Source organism: Mobula birostris, chromosome 4 (genome assembly GCF_030028105.1).
Source record: "Mobula birostris isolate sMobBir1 chromosome 4, sMobBir1.hap1, whole genome shotgun sequence".
Lineage (NCBI taxonomy): Eukaryota > Metazoa > Chordata > Chondrichthyes > Myliobatiformes > Myliobatidae > Mobula > Mobula birostris.
This window is the reverse complement of record NC_092373.1, coordinates 119,121,721-119,143,207: the sequence shown is the minus strand read 5'-3', so window position 1 is coordinate 119,143,207 and position 21,487 is coordinate 119,121,721. Positions and strand designations below refer to the sequence as shown.

At 41.7% G+C, this 21,487-nt stretch overlaps 1 protein-coding gene across 7 annotated transcripts in view; it reads right to left on the bottom strand.

The window, feature by feature from the left end:
• The window catches only part of alpk1 (alpha-kinase 1), a 154,021-nt gene that overhangs the window by 37,895 nt on the left and 94,639 nt on the right, over window positions 1–21,487 (bottom strand). For 3 of the 7 annotated variants that reach the window (XM_072255960.1, XM_072255959.1, XM_072255961.1), the window contains 4 exons: window positions 11,794–11,992; window positions 3,226–3,285; window positions 1,605–1,691; window positions 901–977 (listed from right to left, as the gene is read on the bottom strand). In XM_072255960.1, coding sequence (XP_072112061.1) covers window positions 901–977; window positions 1,605–1,691; window positions 3,226–3,285; window positions 11,794–11,992 — 423 coding nt within the window. Of the gene's footprint in view, window positions 1–571; window positions 697–900; window positions 978–1,604; window positions 1,692–3,225; window positions 3,286–11,793; window positions 11,993–21,487 lie in introns of those variants that run through there. The other 4 variants (XM_072255962.1, XM_072255964.1, XM_072255963.1 and 1 more) reach the window with 4 other exon arrangements.

Genomic DNA, 21,487 nt, shown 5'->3' with positions numbered 1-21,487 from the left:
TGGCTCTCCCTTGTCCATTTTCATAGTTACACCCTCAAAAAATTCCAGAAGATTAGTCAAGCACGATTTCCCCTTCGTAAATCCATGCTGACAGTGGTGTCTCCCACTGCAGCAGGGGTTTCTCCCCCTGCTGCACTGGTTATTCCCACTGCTGGACCATTCTTGGCCAGCAGCTGAAATTGTTATTCAATTCAAATATATTGGTCCAGTAAAATGCCCTACAGCAGGAGAGTCCCACACCACAGAAACAATTCCTTTAGCCCAATTGGTTAATGGCAGCAATGATTCCTATCCAGAGTAGTCCTACTTGCCTGTGTTTGGCACATTAACTTCTAAACCTCTCCCTACACCTGTCCAAGTATCTTTTAAATGTTATTACTGTGCCTGTTTCAGCAATTTCCTGTGTACATCTGGGTGAAAAAGTTGTCCTCAGATTCTGTTCTAACCTCTGTCCTGTCACACTAAACCTTCAGAATGCCCTCTAGTTCTTCATTTCCCAACCCTGGCAAATGACTGTGTGCATTCACCCAATCTATGCCCGTGATGATTTTATACAACTATCTTAGATCACCTGTCATTCTGCTGGGCTCCAATGAGTAAAGTCCCAGCCTTTCCAACCACTCTCCGTAACTCATTCCTTGTGTCCTGGCAACTTTCTCTTCTGCTCCCTTTCCAGCTTAATAGCATCACTGCGTTAGCACTGTGGCCAAAACACAACAGAATATTCCAAATACAGCCTCAGCAACGTCTTGTACAACTGTAACATCACATTTCGACTTCTAGACTTGACGTCTGGACTGCTGAAGGCCAGCGTGCCAAAAGCATGGTAAGGAGAGGGGGGATGAGGAAAGGATTAATATTTAGTCTAATTTACAGGAGGAAAAGCAATCAAAAGCAAACCTTTTTATCTGGCTGAGGAAGCTCATTAAATCCAACAATGGAAGCCCAGATCATCTCTGCAGCCTCATACCATAGCCCTAAAATGTGCCAGAAGAAATTCCAACAGGATTAGAGCTTCTTTCCCGGAATGTGGAATTCTTTTTTGCAATTCAGTGAAAATTGGTATGTATGGTATATTGTCTTTTATTCTTTTATTTATTGATTGATATACAGTGTGGAATAAGTCCTTCGAACCATGCCATCCAGCAAACCTGCAATTTAATCTGTGCCTAGTCACAGGGCAATTTACAATGATCAATTAACCTACAAACTGATACACCTTTGGACTGTGGGAGGAAACCAGAGCACCTGGAGGAAACCATGGGGAGAACATAAAAACTCATTATAGGCAGCAGCAGGTATTGAACCTGGGTCAACTGCACTGTAAAAGGTTGTCCTAACCACTAAGCTACTGTGTCTCATATTGGGATTGAAAACAACATTACAGCTCACCAGGATGGTGGAGCCAATTGGGTATTTAATAAGAAGGATGTATAAAGATTTTTTTCCTTATTTATGGCTTAGGCCAATATAATATTCCATTGAAACTGCAAAATGAATGCGTCCACTCATTCTTCACCCCAAAACCTGGACCATGATATATTGATCCAATCCAGCAACATCAGAAGAATATTAAACGTCGTGTTAAGTGCTTTAGCCCTCACCAAGTTTTTGGAGAATCTGTCCCCTTATCTGGACACTGACAGCCTGTACCAGTGTGCGATCACTCTTTTTCTCATAGACCCAAGTACCTGAATATACCAAAAGAAAGTTTTAAAAAAATCAACAGCAAAACCAAGCACAATATCCATAGTAAGTCCTGCCATATGTTGGTTAATTTTACTTTACCAGTTTACAAGCCAAAGCACTGCCTTTTTGACACCTGGGGTTGACCTAATACAGATGGAGTTTGACGGGCGTTTAGGAACATACCTAAGGCTTATGCACCAGAAGCACACAGTGGCCCAAGAGAACACCAGAGAACTTAGCCTCAAATGAACCAAGAGATGAGGGTTGGGGTAGTGAAGGGCATTGGCAAGAGGTGGAAAATGTGAAACTCCGGAAAATCACCTCTATAAAAAACAAAATTATAATGTACCAAATGCATGAAAGTAAATAAATTATCCATAGTACCATAGTTCCTTGTAATTCCTTCCTGTTACAAGGAATATTGTAAATTATGCTATCAGATATTGAGATAATTATAGTCATAGTCATACTTTATTGATCCTGAGGGAAACTGGTTTTCGTTACAGTTGCACGATAAATAATTAAATAGTAATAAAACCATAAATAATTAAATAGTAATATGTAAATTATGCCAGGAAATAAGTCCAGGACCAGCCTATTGGCTCAAGATGTCTGACCCTCCAAGGGAGGAGTTGTAAAGTTTGATGGCCACAGGCAGGAGTGACTTCCTATGACACTCTGTGTTGCATCTTGGAGGAATGAGTCTCTGGCTGAATGTACTCCTGTGCCCAACCAGTACATTATGTAGCGGATGGGAGACATTGTCTAAGATGGCATGCAACTTGGACAGCATCCTCTTTTTCAGACACCACTGTCAGAGAGTCCAGTTCCATTCCCACAACATCACTGTACTCAAGCATAAGACTGATTGCTTGCTGGTATATACTTATGTCCTCCAAGAGGACCACAGCCTTGTCGTGGCTTGGAGGCTTGCATGCTTCAATGACCCAGAGAGATATGCTGGCTGGAGTCAGGGCTTTTATGCTTTGGCTATTGGTAGGGTCACCCATGCCGAATAGATCAAAGGGTAGAGGCCAAACTAAGAGTGGTCCACTGATCCTCCAGGTTTGGGGGTTCAGCTCAGGGTGAGCAATGCTGACCGGTCAAACAAAACTGTTATGGAAACGGCAATGAAGAATCCTTCTACTCTGAGTGCGACGGTATTCCTGAATCTTCAACCAGGACTTGCATGACTGGCAGTAAACCGGGAGGAAGCTACTGACACGATGAAGAAAACTGTGAATGCCGCCAGAGATGGAAGAACTTTATTGCTGCTCTAAATGCCAGCAGCATAATGGACAAAAGAAGAATATACATGTGTAATGAATGGAATTTCCTTGTTTTCCCCTTTTTCCCCCTCATGCCTGTTTGCAACTTTTTCTTTAGCATTTCCCTTGGAAATCATTAGAAAGCTGAGCCTGCAAATCAGAATCACCTGGAAGACTCCTATTCACTCCTAAAACCAAAACTGCAAAGCAACTCACTGTGTATGTCTGCGCCAACCATAAATAAGACAATTGTAAAAATATCACTAACCTGTTGCCCCACGATGAATTATCAAACTGCTCAGGATATATTCAGCTTTTAGAAGTTTACCTGTCAATAATAAAAAACATTCATTTAGTAATAATGAAGATTGGTTTTATAAAATTTCCCAGCAGACCCCAGGTGAATGCAGCCAGGTGGCACACTGCTGTAGGAGGTCATGCCACCTGGCTCATTGCTCTAGTGACCTGGGTCTGATCCAGACCACGACTGTGGTCTGTGTTGAGTTTGCATGATCTCCCTCTGAATGTGTGAGTTTACTTTGGGCGCTTGTTTCACCTCACATCCCAAAGATATCCAAAGTAGTAGGTTAAATGGCGACAAGGAATTACCTCTAATGTTGGTGATTGGCAGGAAAATCTGGGTTGAATCGATGTGCAATTGACAGCGCACAGTTCCAAGGGAAATAAGAGAGGCAACGGAATTAATGGAACTGCTTTAGACGCAAGCAGAGACTCAATGGGCCAAGTTGTATCTATTATTATCATATATTTAGTTTTCTGAATATAATTTGAAATATATAACAATACAGATACTAACTATGATAAATATGGCCATTTGGTTCCTTAATTCCTGATTATGCGGTCCTGCCACTGAGATCAGCTAATTCAGTATAAAAATGCACCTGGAAACGTTACTGATTATTTTGATGGACTGTGGAATGGATTTTGTTTGATGATTTCTTTTATTTCAGCCATCACATGCTTCTACTTCCAAAAATTTTCTGCTTTCTTGCAAAATGATGTCAGCCGTGGCTCAAGATTAGCCTTGTTTTCTGAGTCAGGAGTGGGTCAAAGACTTCTCCAAAAGCCTAACCCTTAATCCAGATTGACTTCCCTGTGCAGTCAGGAGTGCTAAAGTAGTAGTGAGTGCAGTCTTTTGAAGGAGATGTTGGTTGACTGAACTTGGCCTTTTCTCCTTGGAGCGACAGAGGATGAGAGGTGACCTGATAGAAGTGTATAACATGATGAGAGGCATTGATCGTGTGGATAGTCAGAGGCTTTTTCTCGGGGATGAAATGGCTAACACGAGAGGGCACAGTTTTGAGGTGCTTGGAAGTAGGTGCAGAAGAGATGTCAGGGGTAAGTTTTTTACGCAGAGAATGGTGAGTGCATGGAATTGGCTGCCAGCAACGGTGGTGGAAGCGGATAAGATAGGGTCTTTTAAGAGACCCTTGGATAGGTACATGGAGCTCAGAAAAATAGAGGGCTATGGGTAACCCCAGGTAATTTCTAAAGTAAGTACATGTTCGGCACAGCATTGTGGGCTGAAGGGCCTGTGTTGTGCTGTAGTTTTTCTATGTTGAACCAAGACTTGGCCTTCTCTTTCGGCACAATTCTGAAAAGTCGCCTGGATATTTTTCTCTTGTTCTCCCCAGTGTTCATTTAACATCAGATCTAAAACAGCTGATTTGGTTATTTACCCCGTTGTTAGTTAAGAGATCTTGCTGAACTAAATTGCCTGCTATGTTTCCAACAACAGAGCTTCACTCCCTCAAAACAAATGCCGTGTGTGTGTGTGTGTGTGTGTGTGTGTGTGTGTGTGTGTGTGTATATGTATGTGTATATATATATCTATCTATAAAAGTGAGTGAGAGAGAGAGAAAAAGAAAACACAAACACACATATGTACATACATACAGTGACATGGCTCTCAGGAGGACTTAGGACCTGACAAACTGAACAAAGCGGCTGTGGCATACTAGATCAATGTCAGCATCTTGTTAGCAAATGTGCAGTTACTGGAGGCAAGATTGCTGTATCAGTGAGAAATGAGATTGTTATGTTCTATGTCTGAGCGAGATTTGGGTTTCTCCCAGCACGCCGGATACAGTGGTCAGAGCAGACAGCTTCTCAATATACAGAATGGATCGAACTACTGATTGGAAAATGCAAAAGGTAGAAGTATGTGTTTCATGATAAACTCTCAGTGGTGCTTCAGTGTGGCTTTGAACACCTGATGGTGAAATGCTGTCTGTTTCATTTATCTAGGGAGTTCTCCTCCATAGCCCTGACGAGTTTACATACCACTGGTGGCTGACTATAATCAAGTGCTTGGCTGTCACGTGGCTGCCCTTCTCCTATGTGCGTACAGGCATGGGCTAAGGAGCAAGGCTCCAGAGATTAGGGCAACAAAGAGGTGGTGGTGGGAGGCAGAGGAGTGCCTACGGGATTGGTTTGAGTCGGTGGATGGGCCGTGCTCAAGAACTCATCTGCGGATCTGAATGAATACACCACAGTTGTCACAGACTTCATTAAAGCAGTTGTAGATGAGTGTGTTGCCACAAAATCGTGCAGGGTCTTCCCCAACCAGAAGCTCTGGATGAACCATTAGGGCTGGATGCTTCTTATGGGTTCAGCCTTCTAAAGTCCGCTTGCATGCTCGCAGGAAAACAGCATCCATCATCAGGGAAACCCCAACAACCTGGACATGCTCTCCTCTCACTGCTGCCATCAGGAAGAAGGTACAGGAGTCTCAGGACTCACATCACCGGGTTCAGGAATAGTTTTTACCCCTCAGCCATCGGGCTCTTGAACCAAAGGAGATAACTTCCCTCAACTTCACTTGGCCTATCATTGAAATATTCCCACAACTTATGTACTTATTTTGAACTTTGAGGCAAAAAACAGGAAATTATAGGCTAGTTAGCTTGAATTCAGTGGTTGGGAAGACGCTGGAGTCCATTATTTGGGATAATAATGGAGGCACATGACAAAGTGTGCCAAAGTCAGCATGATTTCCTTCAGAAGAAAACTTACCTGACACATCTGTTGGAATTCTTTGAGGTAATAACAGGCAGGATAGACAAAGGAGAGTCAATGATGTTGCACACTTGGATTTCTGAAGGTATTTGACAAGGTGCTGCACATCAGGCTGCGAAACAAGATAAGAGTCTATGGTATTAAAGAAAAGATAGCAACATGGATAGAAGACTGGCTGACTGGCAGGAGGCAGAGGGAATAAAGGGAGTCTTTTCTGTTTGGCTGCCAGTGACTTGAGTTCCACAGAGGTCAATATTGGGACTGTTTCTTTTTACGGATTTGTTAGCCAAATTTGTGGACAATACAAAGATAAGTGGAGAGGCAGTTAATGTTGAGAAAGCAAGGTGTCCACAAAAGAACTGAAACAATTTGGAGAAGTGACAGATGGAATACAATGCAGGGAAGTGTATGGTCATGCACTTTGGTAGAAGGAATAAAGGCACAGAGTATATCCTAAATGACAAGCAAATTCAGAAATCAGAAAATGCGAAGTTGGAGTGCTCGTGCAGGATTCCCTAAAGCTTTACTTGCAGGTTGAGTTGGTAGTAAGGAAGTTAAATGCAATATTAGCATCCATTTTCAAGGAGTAGAATACAAAATCAAGTACATAATGTTGAGTCTTTATAAAGCATTGGTCAGACTGGACTGGAAGTACTGTGAGCAGTTCTGGGCCCCTTATCTAGGAAAGGATGTGTTGTCATTGGAGGGGGCTCAGAGGAGGCTCATGAGAATGAGCCCAGGAATGAAAGTGTTAACGTATGTGCAGAGCTTGATAGCTCCGGGCCTGCACTCACTGGAGTTTAGAAGAATGAGGGGGGACCTCATTGAAACCTACTGAATATTGAAAGGCCTAGATAGAAAGGACATGGAAAGGGTGTTTCCTATAGTGGGGCAATCTGGGACGACAGGGCATAGCTTCAGAATGGAAAGATCTCCATGTTTAACGGAGATGTGGAAGACTTTAGCCATAGGATGGTGAATCCATGGAATCCATTGCCACAGATGGTTGTGGAGGCCAAGCCGTTGGGTATATTTAAAGCGGAAGTTGATAGGTCCTTGATTAGTAATGATTATAGGGAGAAGGCAGGAGAATAGGGTTGAGGAGGATAATAAATCAGCCATGATGCATGGTGAAGCAGACTCGATGAGCCACACGTCCTTATTCTACTCTAATGGTCTCATGGTCCAAGTAAGGCACTTTATAAGGTCCTATATATTAGACTGGCACATGATATCCAAAGATAGATGACTAATTGGATTCAAAATTAGCTTGGTGATAGGAAATGAATTGCAATGTTGGAAGCATATTTCTCTAACTGGAAGTCCGTGAGTAATGGTGTTCCACAGAGATTGTTGTTTGGACTTTTTGCTGTCAGCTTTATTTATTAATGACTTATTAATGATTTATTAATGAATTAATATTTATTATTTATTAATAATCTTAGGGTATGATTAGTAAGGTTGTGAATGGCACATAAACTGGTGACTGGATGGATGGTGAGGAAATTTGCCTAATGCGACAGCAGGATATAGATACAGCTGGAAAGTTGGTTGGAGCATTAGCAGATCGAATTTAATCCTAATAAGCGCTCGGTGATTAATTTTGTAAAGTGAAAAAGGGGTAGACTACAAATAGTGAATGACATAGCTCTAAGAAAACACAAAGTAGCAACACAGGTGGACAGGATGCTGAAAATAGCATAGAAAACCATAGAAACCATAGGAAAAACAGGCCTTTTGGCCCTTCTTGGCTGTGCCAAACTATTTTCTGACTAGTCCCACTGACCTGCACACTGACCAGCACACTGACCATATCCCTCCATACACCTCTCATCCATGTACCTGTCCAATTTATTCTTAAATGTTAAAAAAGAACCCGCATTTACCACCTCGTTTGGCAGCTCATTCCATACTCCCACCACTCTCTGTGTGAAGAAGCCCCCTCTAATGTTCCTTTTAAACTTTTCCCCCCTCACCCTTAACCCATGTCCTCTGGTTTTTTTCTCCTCTTGCCTCAGTGGAGAAAGCCTGCTTGCATTCACTCTATCTATACCCATCATAATTTTATATACCTCTATCAAATCTCCCCTTATTCTTCTACGCTCCAGGGAATAAAGTCCTAACCTATTCAACCTTTCTCTGTAACTGAGTTTCTCAAGTCCCAGCAACATCCTTGTAAACCTTCTCTGCACTCTTTCAACCTTATTAATATCCTTCCTGTAATTTGGTGACCAAAACTGACCACAATACTCCAGATTCGGCCTCACCAATGCCTTATACAACCTCATCATAACATTCCAGCTCTTATACTCAATACTTCGATTAATAAAGGCCAATGTACCAAAAGCTCTCTTTACGACCCTATCTACTTGTGACGCCACTTTTAGGGAATTTTGTATCTGTATTCCCAGATCCCTCTGTTCTACTGCACTCGTCAGTGCCTTACCATTTACCCTGTATGTTCTACCTTGGGCATAGGGCATAACTGCCTTCATTAACTGGACAAGAAATATAATTGCTGAGACATCTCTATAAAATACTATTCGGCTGCACTTTGAGCACCGTGTGCAGTTCTGGTTGCCATTGTATAAAGGACAGATTATGCTAGATAGAGTGCAGATGAGATTCACCAGGGTGTTGCTTGGTTTTCTTCAGTTATGGGGAGATATTGGATAGGCTGGGCTTGCTTTCCCTGGAATGAGGGAAGCTGATGGTGACATAATGAAAGGAAAAGCTATAGTAGATGGTCAAAATCTTCGTCCTGTAGAAGGGGTATGGTGAAGGTACTGAGAATCTGAGAGGAATGTGTTTCCACAGAAGTTGGTTCATAGCTGGAATGTGCTGTTAGAGGAAATGGTGGAACTGGATCCTTCATGAAAACCTGACTCCCCTCCATGGACTCTGTCTATACATCTAGCTGCCTCAGGAAAGAAGTCACCATAATTAAATGTTCCCTCTCTCCCCAGAAATTCTTTCTTCTCCTCCCCTCCCCCCCCCCCCCCCCCCTGCCACCCTTGTACCAAAAGTTTGAAAACAAGTGCCACTAGGCTCATGGACAGCATCTATCCCACTGTTATATGATCTTGAACAGAACTCTTGCACTTGAAGATGAACTCTTGACCTCACAATCTCTCATCATGACCTTTGCAGCTTTTGTCTCCCTACACTTTCTCTGTGTCTGTAACTGCTACACCTTATTCTGCATTCCGTTACTGCCTTTACCCTGTTCTTCCTCTAAGTACTTATGTTTTAGAAATGATCTGTATGGAAGACGTAAAACTAAGATGTTCACCATTTCTCAGTTAAGAAACAACAATAAACCAATCAACACACATCAAAGTTGCTGGTGAACGCAGCAGGCCAGGCAGCATCTGTAGGAAGAGGTACAGTCGACGTTTCAGGCCGAGACCCTTCGTCAGGACTAACTGAAGGAAGAGCTAGTAAGAGATTTGAAAGTTGGAGGGGGAGGGGGAGGGGGAGATCCAAAATGATAGGAGAAGATAGGAGGGGGAGGGATGGAGCCAAGAGCTGGACAGGTGACTGGCAAAAGGGATACAAGAGAATCATGGGATAGGAGGTTCGGGAAGAAAGACGGGGGGGAGAGAAAGAATGTGTGTATAAAAATAAACAACAGATGGGGTACGAGGGGGAGGTGGGGCATTAGCAGAAGTTAGAGAAGTCGATGTTCATGCCATCAGGTTGGAGGCTACCCAGACGGAATATAAGGTGTTGTTCCTCCAACCTGAGTGTGGCTTCATCTTTACAGTAGAGGAGGCCGTGGATAGACATGTCAGAATGGGAATGGGATGTGGAATTAAAATGTGTGGCCACTGGGAGATCCTGCTTTCTCTGGCGGACAGAGTGTAGGTGTTCAGCAAAGCGGTCTCCCAGTCTGCGTCGGGTCTCGCCAATGTATAAAAGATCACATCGAGAGCACCGGACGCAGTATATCACCCCAGCCGACTCACAGGTGAAGTGTCGCCTCACCTGGAAGGACTGTTTGGGGCCCTGAATGGTGGTAAGGGAGGAAGTGTAAGGGCATGTGTAGCACTTGTTCCACTTACAAGGATAAGTGCCAGGAGGGAGATCAGTGGGGAGGGATGGGGGGGACGAATGGGCAAGGGAGTCGCGTAGGGAGCGATCCCTGCAGAAAGCAGAGAGAGGGGGGGAAGGGGGGAGGGAAAGATGTGCTTAGTGGTGGGATCCCGTTGGAGATGGCGGAAGTTACGGAGAATAATATGTTGGACCCGGAGGCTGGTGGGGTGGTAGGTGAGGACCAGGGGAACCCTATTCCTAGTGGGGTGGCGGGAGGATGGAGTGAGAGCAGATGTACGTGAAATGGGGGAGATGCGTTTAAGAGCAGAGTTGATAGTGGAGGAAGGGAAGCCCCTTTCTTTAAAAAAGGAGGACATCTCCCTCATCCTAGAATGAAAAGCCTCATCCTGAGAGCAGATGCGGCGGAGACGGAGGAATTGCGAGAAGGGGATGGCGTTTTTGCAAGAGACAAGGTGAGAAGAGGAATAGTCCAGATAGCTGTGAGAGTCAGATAAACCAATACCAAGTTTAAGCGGCATTTGGATAAATGCTTAAAGAGGCAAGACATTGAAGGATATAGTGCTAATACAGACAAATAGTGTCAGTGCAGATGGATAAAAAGAATGGTGGTAGCTGTGCAACTCTATGACTTTGACAGCCAGCTCAGTCCTAACTAGCTGTCAAAGCACTGCAAGGGGATTGACAGACAAAACTTCAAGGGGATTGAGCAAATCTGTGCCTTATGGTCTTGCCATTCACCTTGGATATCATAAACACGAGAAAGTCTGCAGTTGCTGGAAATCCAAAGCAACACACACACAATGTTGGAGGAACTCAGCAGGTCAAGCAGCATCTATGGAAATGAATAAACAGCCCATGTTTCGGGCCAAGACCTTTCTTCAGGACTGAGATTGTCTGACAGCTGGCAAAAAATCTGCTCCAGGTAAACAGGTTTAGTGGGTAAATGACCAGTAGCAATGGATAGTGGGTAGCTCCATACAATATCTCGATAAATGGAAATTTGCTATTATCTATTATTGTTTTATTTTTCAGTACTTTAACTAGTTGTGCTTCCTTATCTACCTGTTTTAACAACCAAGTCAATGTAAATCAAATAGGTTCTGTGTAATTACTTTGTAACATGTGATTTATGTTTATCTAGCTATTGATCTGACAAGAGCTGTGTAAAAAAAACGGGAAAAATGTGTTTAATAGTAACACAATACAGTTCTCGATTTGGTAAAGACAACAAAGCAGTGGGTACTCTCTCCAATTCAGGTAAGTCTAGGAGTGTGATAAAACAGACTGAGTTACTTCAATCAGCCAGCAGCTGTATTGTTTCTATAGTCAAGTGGCCATGCTGAAAAATAAGTGAATGTGATGAAAGGAATAGGAAAATCTGACAGAAAACTAATCTGTTTTATTAAACTCTTGATCAGAATTATAGCAGTTCAGACACGTCGTTTGAAATCGCCAGGGTACATTTATGAGGCAACAAAGACACCAATTAGTATTTTCCACACCCATTCACAATCACTCTACCCTTTTAGCTCCAAATCCTTTTCTTTCTGTGCCTTTGTGTCTCTTCAAAGGGTCAGCAGTGGGTTTGAAAAGATGGCACCATGCTCAGTGGAATGTCATTCTCTCTTTCCCTCTCCCCTCCACATCTCAAACAGAACAAAATGTCCTCTTGATTAGTCAAGTACTTGTTAATTGGAGTTTAGCCACGAAAACAGAGAAAGATCAACAGGAGTTACGTCACCTGAATTTACAGAGACTCGGGCCTGGCGAATAACCACCTGTGGCGCAATTGGTATTTCCATGCAACGCTTATGCAAGCCCTTGGCAACCTGCAGAAGTTTGCTGGATGCATCGACCCAGTATAGAAACCTGTCAATCAAGAAGACTGTGGCAGCTGCTGAAGCGTAGTCACCAACTGAGACAGAAGCTTTCAAAAAGACCTGTAGAGAGAAATTTTTCCTTAAATGAAAATTCTCTGCAGTTCAAATACTTAGTAGCGAAAAAAAATCTTGCCTGCTTCTCTACTTACATAAAAAGGCCAAACTTTCCCCTTGTGTTTATGATGAATTTCAGTTATATTTAAGTGGCTGGCTAACTTGTCCTAGTTATACAATAACAAACAACTCCTCAAAAAGCTTTTAAAGCACAAGAGTTTCTGTCACAGTTGGAGAAGATTAATGAAACATGTGTTATATGGAAAACAACCTAATACTAAACCTGGTGAAATTCCATCTCCACACCAACACCCAAATGTACTCTCAGTCCTCTCAAAAGAATAAAGTACACCACTAGTAATTTGGATTTACCAAAAGGAATCAAAAGAGCATTGAAAGTTATAATCATAGTAATTATACCTTTAGGTGATAGTGTAACACAGGCACTATTTGAAGAATTGCCCTTTGTACATCTATTCTTGCTTCCTTTGGGAGATGTATGATGGCTGGTCGATCTAACTAACATGGCTCATGTTACACAATCATCCAAAGTCAATTTTGCCCATCCTGTGAATTTGCAGATACATAAATCAAACAATCCATGCTAGCATAACAGACAATCTTTGTGTTAACATTCAATATTAGACTTTTGCTAAGATCCATGTAACTTCTATCAGTCATTTGGATGCAATACCAGAGCACAAATCCAGATAAGACAGGGTCTGTACAGTCCATTTCAAGAGCAGTGAAACTAAATGGGAAATATATGCAGTGTGGTATGGACAAAGAACTGATCATTTTTCAACCTTTCCTATTATGGCGTTGTTTTGAATTAGAAGAAATCTACTTTAAGACTATAAGACATAGGAGCAGGATTAGGCCATTTGGCCCATTGAGTCTGCTCTGCCATTTCATCGTGGCTGATCCATTTTTCTTCTCAGCCCTAATCTCCTGCTTTCCCACCATATCCCTTCATGCCCTGGCCAATCAAGGATTTATCAAGCTCTGCCTAAAATATACATGAAGACCTGGCCCCCACAGCTGCCCCTGGCAATGAATTCCACAGATTTACTATTCTCTGGCTAAGGAAATTTCTCCTCATCTCTGTTCCAAAAGGACAACCCTCTACTCTGAGGCTGTGTCCTTTGGTCTTAGACATTCCCACCATATGAAACAGCCTCTCCACATCCTCTCTATCTAGAACTTCCACCATTTGACAGGTTTCAATTAGGTCACTCATTCTTCTGAATTCCATTGAATTCAGGCCCTGAGCCATAAGTGCTCTTCAAATGACAAGCTGTTTTACCCTGGAATAATTTTCGTGAACCTCCTTTCATTCCTCTCCAGTTTCATCACATCCTTTCTAAGATAAGGGGCCCAAAACTGCTCTCAATACTCCAAGTGAGGCCTCACCAGAGCATTATAAAGTCTCAACATTACATCCTTGCTTATATATTCTAGTCCTCCTGAAATTAATGCTAACACCACATTTGTCTTCCTCACCACAACACAAGCTGCAAACTAATCTTTAGGGAATCCTGCACAAGGACTCCCAAATTTCTTTGCATCTCATATTTTTATATTTTCTCTCCATTTAGAAAATAGTCAACCCTTTCATTTCTTCTACCAAAGTGCCTGACTAAACACTTCCTGACACTATATTCTATCTGCCACTTCTTTGACCATTCTCTGAATCTGTATAATTCCTTCTGTAGCCTCTCTATTTTCTTAAAACTACCTGCCCCTCCACATATCTTTGTATTGTCTGCAAACTTTGCAACAAAGTCATCAATTCTGTCATCCAAATCACTGACATATAACGTAAAAAGAATCAGTCTCAACACAGACCCCTGTGGAACACCACCAGTCACCGGCAGCCAGACAGAAAAGGCTCCCTTTATTTCCACTACTTGCCTCCTGCCAATCAGCCATTGCTTTACCTATGCTAGAGTCTTTACTGTAAAAGCATAGGTTTGTAACTTGTTAAGTAGCCTCATGAATGGCACCTTGTCCAAGACCTTTTGAAAATCTGAGTACACAACATCAACCAATTCTCCTTTGTTTATTCTGTTTGCTATTTCTTCAAAGAATTCCAACCGATTTGTCAGGCAAGATTTTCCTTTCAGGAAACCATGCTAACTACGGCCAACTTTTTCATGTGCTTCCAAGTACCCCAAAGCCACATACTTAACAATTGACTGCAACATCTTCCCAACCTCTGAGGTCAGACTAACTGGTCTATAATTTCCTTTCTTCTGCCTCTCTCCTTTCTTGAAGAGTGGAGTGACAGTTGCAATTTTCTAGTCTTCTGGAACCATTCCAGAATCTAGTGATCCTTGAAAAGAACATTGGTCATGACTCCACAATCTCTTCAGCAGGATCAAAGCTAAAACTTCATCCTAGCAAATCAGGCTAGGGCAATATAGCATGCGCACAAATGTGGTCTAGATTAGAGGTCTAATTTAATACTTACTGGTACTGTATAAGTGACTGCTTTAAACCTATGAAGGAAGATTATTTTTTACCAATATCAATGCATCAGAGACAAAAAGAAGCCACTGTTAGTGTTGAAGGTAACAAATAAAATGGAGTTCCAGCTCTCTACTGTCCAACTCAGGGATGTGAGGGTGAGATGCACCTGCTGCATGTGAAACAGTGGAGAACTTACACCTGGACAACACATCTCCTGAAGAGGTTCACTGTCTAGACATGGTCTGAGCTTGTATCTTCCAGTAGGAGACTTTGAAATGTGGCCTTAGTGGCAATATCCCAACCAGTCACTCTATAGTGTAGTCAATTAAAATTAGAAATGAGGGAGCGAGGTTACAATAACAATTAGTCAATGAAGTCTGGAAGTCCATTTCACTGCTCTTGAAATGGACTTTACAGACCCTATCTTAACTGGATTTGTCTCCTGGCCTTGCATGAGATGGAATGGATAGACCATATGCTCCACTGCCAGGTCTTGACTATGTCCTCTTGTCACGCTAAATTCAAAAATAGCATCAAAATATTTGGGCAGCATGGTGGGGTAGGGGTTAGCACACAACTTTACAGGACCAGCAATCTGGGTTCAATTCCTGCCACTGCCTGTCAGGAGTTTGAATGTTCTCCCTGTGGCCTCGTGGGTTTCTTCTGGGTGCTCTGGCTACTTCCCACAGTCCAAAGATGTACCAAATGGTAGGTTAATTGGGCACTGAAAATTGTCCTGTGGTTAGTTTAGGGTGAAATTGGAAGGTTGCTGGGCGATGTGGCTTGAAGGGCCAAAAGGGTCCTGAAGCCCATTAAATAAATAAATAAATGACACACGGTAACCTTGTGTGGGGAAGAGTGTGAAGATACAATACCATGAAGTGGAAACGTGACAGTCCTGTTCATGAGTTAGCTGACAACCTGATTACTTTGCATCTGGATTACAGCAGGTCTGCCTCAGTGAACCCCACTTATTCAGTATTTTATACCATGATATCTACTTATATTGCCCTCAACTTAGTACAACTAGGAGCTAAAATAACCAATATTTAAGTGGTAATATTTCATAAGAAACATAGTTATCATTGAGCAGGAAGGATGACAACAAATGCTGTCATTTGGAGAATGCTGCTTTGGGGTTATACCTAGGCTCCAGAAACATCAATGTGTCAGCAAGACTAAGGAGCTGGTTACTGACTTCAGGAGGAGGAAACCAGAGGTCAATGAGCCAGTTCTCACTGGGGGATCAGACGTGGAGGGGGTCGGCAACTTTAAAGTCCTTGGTGTTATCACTTTAGAGGACCTGAGCTGGGCCCAGCACTTAAGTTCAATTACAAAGAAAGCATAGCTGTACCTCTACTTCCTTACAAGTCTGCAAAAGTTTGGTATGACTTCTAAAACTTTGGCAAACTTCTAAAGGAGTGTGGTGGAGAGTATATTAACTGGCTGCATCACTGCCTGGTATGGAAACACCAATGTCCTTGAATGGAAAATCCTACAAAAAGCAGCGGTTATGGTGCCGTTAAAGCACTCCCCACCATTGAATGCATCTACAGGGAGCACTGTCACAGGAAAACAGTATTCACCATATGGGACCCCAACCACTCTTCTTGCTGCTGCCATCAGAAAGAAGGTGCAGGAACCTTAGGATTCACACTACCAGATGTGGAAACAGTTATTACCCCTCAAACATCAGGCTCTTAAACCAGGGGGGATAACTTCACTCAACTTCACTTCCCCATGGCCTCACTTTCAACGACTCTTTATCTCATGTTCTTGATCTTTATAGCTTATTTATTTTTTCTTTCTTTTTGTATTTGCATAGATTTCTGTCTTTTGCACACTGCTTGTCCGTGCTGTTGGTGCGGTCTTTCATTGATTCTATTATGGTGATTGGATTTATTGAATATGCCCATAAGAAAATAGAACTCAGGGTTGCATATGGTGACGTATATGTACTTTGAATAAATTTACTTTGAACTTTGAACTTGACATGGTAATTCATGCCAAGTAACTGGAATTCTAAACAAAAATGATTTGTTAGGAAGCTATTGTCCAGCTTTGTTTAACAGTGTATAATGTTTCTCATTTGCTGCCCCTTTTTCTTTTAAACATTCTCTAATAAAATGTTTAACCATTCAATCAATGAAATAAATCAAAGGCAATCATAATGCTACACAGGATCAGAGTTGGAGCAGCCATTAAGAATAATAATACAGAATTAGGTGTGAAATTGGCAGTGAAAGATTAACATCCTTATTGGATCGAGGTTTGAAATATACATGTTTTTCTAAATTAGTTAAAAAGCAGACAAACAATAGAGGACATAAATAATAATAGAATAGCCTTCCAAAATCAGCTGCCTGTGACAAAATTAAACTCTACACAGTAAATACGATAATTGCTTTATATCTGCATTGAATCATTTGGAAACGTGTTGTTCCCACTTTGTTCACTGCGCCCCATGCCTGTCTCTTTTAAGCTATTGTGTCCGTGGCAACTCGTCCTCCTCCTTTGGGTCCATGTGAATAACCCTTCTCTTCAGGCTACTTTCCATCACCGGCAGATACCCTTTAGCTCAATTACTAATTTTAGCTGAGAATTCACAATTGCTGAAAATCTTTGAACATGCATTTTACTTCATACATAACTTCCCTGAACATTAATATATTGATAAAAAGTTTCTAAAATTATTAATTGAAAATTATATTATTTAAAGTAATATATTATTCTATAAAAGCCATAGCATTATTTGTATGATTTGTCCAAAGAAATATTGCCTGGTTTGGATTAATTTGTAAAGTAAACATTTTTAAATTTTTATCTACGTGTGCTGGAATTGTAGCATTAAACTGGGAATGTTTCTAAACACAATAAAGTTGCTCTCAGCAAAGAATTGTCTTTCATTTGTTTACCTGATTCTTAAAACTTATTATATGAGTAATTCTTACATATACTTTTTCCCAGTGCTGACAAAGCTACGTCAACTGATAGATTAATGTGTTCATTGGGCTAGTTAAAAATGGTCTATGGGTTAATGGAGTATAAAGTACTTATTTGGAATACCAACTTGGCAACCAGTAATTTAACTCTTAACGTGCTAGCAGTGAAATAAAGTGCCGAATTACCTAGGGCTGGAATATTTATTTGCTGACAAAGAAGCAAAAACTATGTACTAAAACTCATCAAAATTGCAAACTCTTTCAACACAGCCCAGCATTCCAATATTCCTACTTTAAAAATAAGATAAAAATTGCAAACATTTCATTCTGCTTTTTTGCTTTCCCGTCTCTTCAGCTTTAGCTTAACTCAATCAGCAGAACTCTTACCAAAGAATATTGTGAGTTCAACTTTAGTGGTCTGAGTACACAAATTTAGGCTGATGTAACTGTTCATTATTACAGAGGCTTATACTATTGGAGGATACATAAAATTGAAGCTCCATCTTATTTCACAGTGCAGATGTAAAATACCACAAGGTTATTTTGAAGAAACATAATGCACAATGCATTAGCATTTATCAATGCTTATGATGGTCCATGTTTATCATTCAGTCAACATCACCAAGACAATTAATATTATTGGTTATTATCACATTACATATTGTTAGATTTGCCAAAATTAAAGTGGATTCAATACCCTCTGTGAGAAGAAGTTTCAATTTGCCTCGGTTTTAAAGGATCAGTCTCTTATGCTGAATCTATGTTGCCTCATTTGAGACTCTCCCACTTGTGAAAACATTTGACATCTTCTCTATCATCCTCCCTCCCCCCACCAGTATCTTATCAGTTTCAAAAAGATCACCCCTTATTCTTTTAAGCTTTAATGAATAAGACCAAAATCAGAGACTGAAGCTCTGTCAGTCCCAGGTGTCGTATCTGGTGCAGTGGGTTGAGTGAAGTCTGCATTTAGTAAGTGGCACGAGTGGAGAGGAGAGGGTTGTGGCAAGGTCCAGAATTGGGAACATGGTCTGGAGGTCAGTGTAAAAGGTAGAAGCCTGAAAGGAGGCAGGGTGATGGTCAACAATCCATTAAGGGTCTAGGGCAGGAGTTCCCAACCTGGTGTCCATGGACCACTCGGATAATGGCAGGGGTCCATGGCATAAAACAGGTTGGGAATCCCTGGGCTAGGGCATAGCAGATAAGACAACAGACAATAGGTGCAGGATTAGGCCATTTGGCCCTTCGAGCCAGCACCGCCATTCACTGTGATCATGGCTGATCATCCACAATCAGTACCCTGTTCCTGCCTTCTCCCCATATCCTTTGATTCCACTATCTTTAAGAGCTCTATCTAACTCTTTCTTGAAGGCATCCAGAGAATTGGCCTCCACTGCCCTCTGAGGCAGAACATTCCATAGATCCACAACTCTCTGTGTGAAAAAGTTTTTCCTCAACTCCATTCTAAATGGCCTACCCCTTATTCTTAAACTGTGGCCTCTGGTTCTGGACTTCCCCAACATCGGGAACATGTTTCCTGCCTCTAGCGTGTCCAATCCCTTAATAACCTTATATGTTTCAATCAGATCCCCTGTCATCCTTCTAAATTCCAATGTATACAAGCCCAGTCGCTCCAATCTTTCAACATATGACAGTCCTGCCATCCTGGGAATTAACCTCGTGAACCTATGCTGCACTCCCTCAATAGCAAGATTGTCCTTCCTCAAATTTGGAGACCAAAACTGCACACAATAATTACAGATGTAATTAGTTTGTGAGTTGGGGTCAGATTGACAGAAGTCTAATTAAGGTTCATGGAGAAGGGGTGGTTTGTTGACCATCCCTGTTGTCAGTAACCATAGCATGTTTAGTTCTACTGGTTAAATGCATTTAGCACAGCAGGATACGAGGTGGAATGTTCTTCAGCTGAGTACACCACAGGACTTATGTACCTGATAATGCAAAATGGCATCATACAGTCAATGCGAATTCACACTCTAAGGCTTAACTGGCAGCAATCTTCATCAAGCCATACACTTGTTCCACTTGCTGGTTTCTGGCAAGAACACTGGAGACATACAGTGGTATGCAAAAGTTTGGGCACCCCTGGTCAAAATTTCTGTTACTGTGAATAGCTAAGTGAGTAAAAGACGACCTGATTTCCAAAAGGCATAAAGTTAAAAATGACACATTTCTTTAATATTTTAAGCAAGATTACTTCATTTCCAGTTTTTACAGTTTCAAAATAACAAAAAAAGAAAAGGGCCCGAAGCAAAACCTGGGCACCCTGCATGGTCAGTACTTAGTAACACCCCCTTTGGCAAGTATCACAGCTTGTAAACGCTTTTTGTAGCCAGCTAAGAGTCTTTCAATTCTTGTTTGGGGGATTTTCACTCATTCTTCCTTGCAAAAGGCTTCTAGTTCTGTGAGATTCTTGGGCTATTTGCATGCACCGGTCTTTTGAGGTCTATCCACAGATTCTTGATGATGTTTAGGTCAGGGAACTGTGAGGGCCATGGCAAAACCTTCAGCTTGCACTTCTTGACGTAGCCCATTGTGGATTTTGAGGTATGTTTAGGTTCATTATCCTGTTGTAAAAGCCATCCTCTTTTCACCTTCGGTTTTTTTACAGGTGGTGTGATGTTTGCTTCCAGAATTTCCTGGTATTTAATTGAATTAATTCTTCCCTCTACCAATGAAATGTTCCCCATGCCACTGGCTGCAACACAAGCCCAAAGCATGATCGATCCACCCCTGTGCTTAACAGTTGGAGAGGTGTTCTTTTCATGAAATTCTACACCCTTTTTTCTTCAAACATACCTTTGCTCATTGCGGCCAAAAAGTTCTATTTTAACTTCAGTCCACAGGACTTGTTTCCAAAATGCATCAGGCTTGTTTAGCTGTTCCTCTGCAAACTTCTGACACTGAATTTTGTGGTGAGGATGCAGGAAAGGTTTTCTTCTGATGACTCTTCCATGAAGGTCATATTTGTGCAGGTGTTGCTGCACGGTAGAACAGTGCACCACCACTCCAGAGTCTGCTAAATCTTCCTGAAGGTCTTTTGCAGTCAAATGGGGGGGGGGGGGGGGGGTTTGATTTGCCTTTCTAGCAATCCTACGAGCAGTTCTCTCGGAAAGTTTTCCTGGTCTTCCAGACCTCAGCTTGACCTCCACTGTTCCTGTTAACTGCCATTTCTTAATTACATTACGAACTGAGGAAACGGTTACCTGAAAATGCTTTGTTATCCTCTTATAGCCTTTTCTTGCTTTGTAGGCATCATTTATTTTAATTTTCAGAGTGCTAGGCAGCTACTTAGAGGAGCCCATGGCTGCTGATTGTTGGGGCAGGGTTTGACGAGTCAGGGTATTTATAAAGATTTGAAATTAGCATCACCTGGCCTTTCCTAATGATGATTCTGAACAAGCCATAGCCCTAACAAGCTAGTTAAGGTCTGAGACCTTGGTAAAAGTTATCTGACAGCTCAAATCTCTTGGGGTGCCCAAACTTTGCATGGTGCTCCCTTCCTTTTCTCACTCTAAAACAAAATAAAAATAATACACTAATCTTGCTTAAAATGTTGAAAAGACCTTCCTTATGCAAAACTGAATGGTAGGCTGTAAACACTTCCAGTTCCAGTGTCAAGTTTATGGTCACAACAAGTCACCTTGACAGTCATGGTAATTAAGTTGTTGTTATGCTTTGCAGTTGGAGTTATGGATACAGTAGGTAGAAGCTTACTAAGAACATCCTTAGTTAAGTTCTTACACCTATTCCTCATGCCCTGTTTCTTCTGAGATTCACTTTGAATTATTCTCTTGGAATATGTGGCACTCTGCTGAAAGCCTTCATTTCTCCCTGCACTGACTCCTCCGTTTTTGAAAGTTTCATCCTGTTCTACTTTTGCCCTGCAACTGCACAATCATGTTATATTCGAAGGAGATGCTCAATTGACTGAGTTCTTCAGCACTTCAATTACTGTAACACCTAGTACTGGAAAGTGACATTTGGCCAAGTAGGTCTTTTTTTTAAACTGGAATAGGCATGATGGGTTGAATGACCTTGTCATAATTTTTTCTGATTCTATCACAAT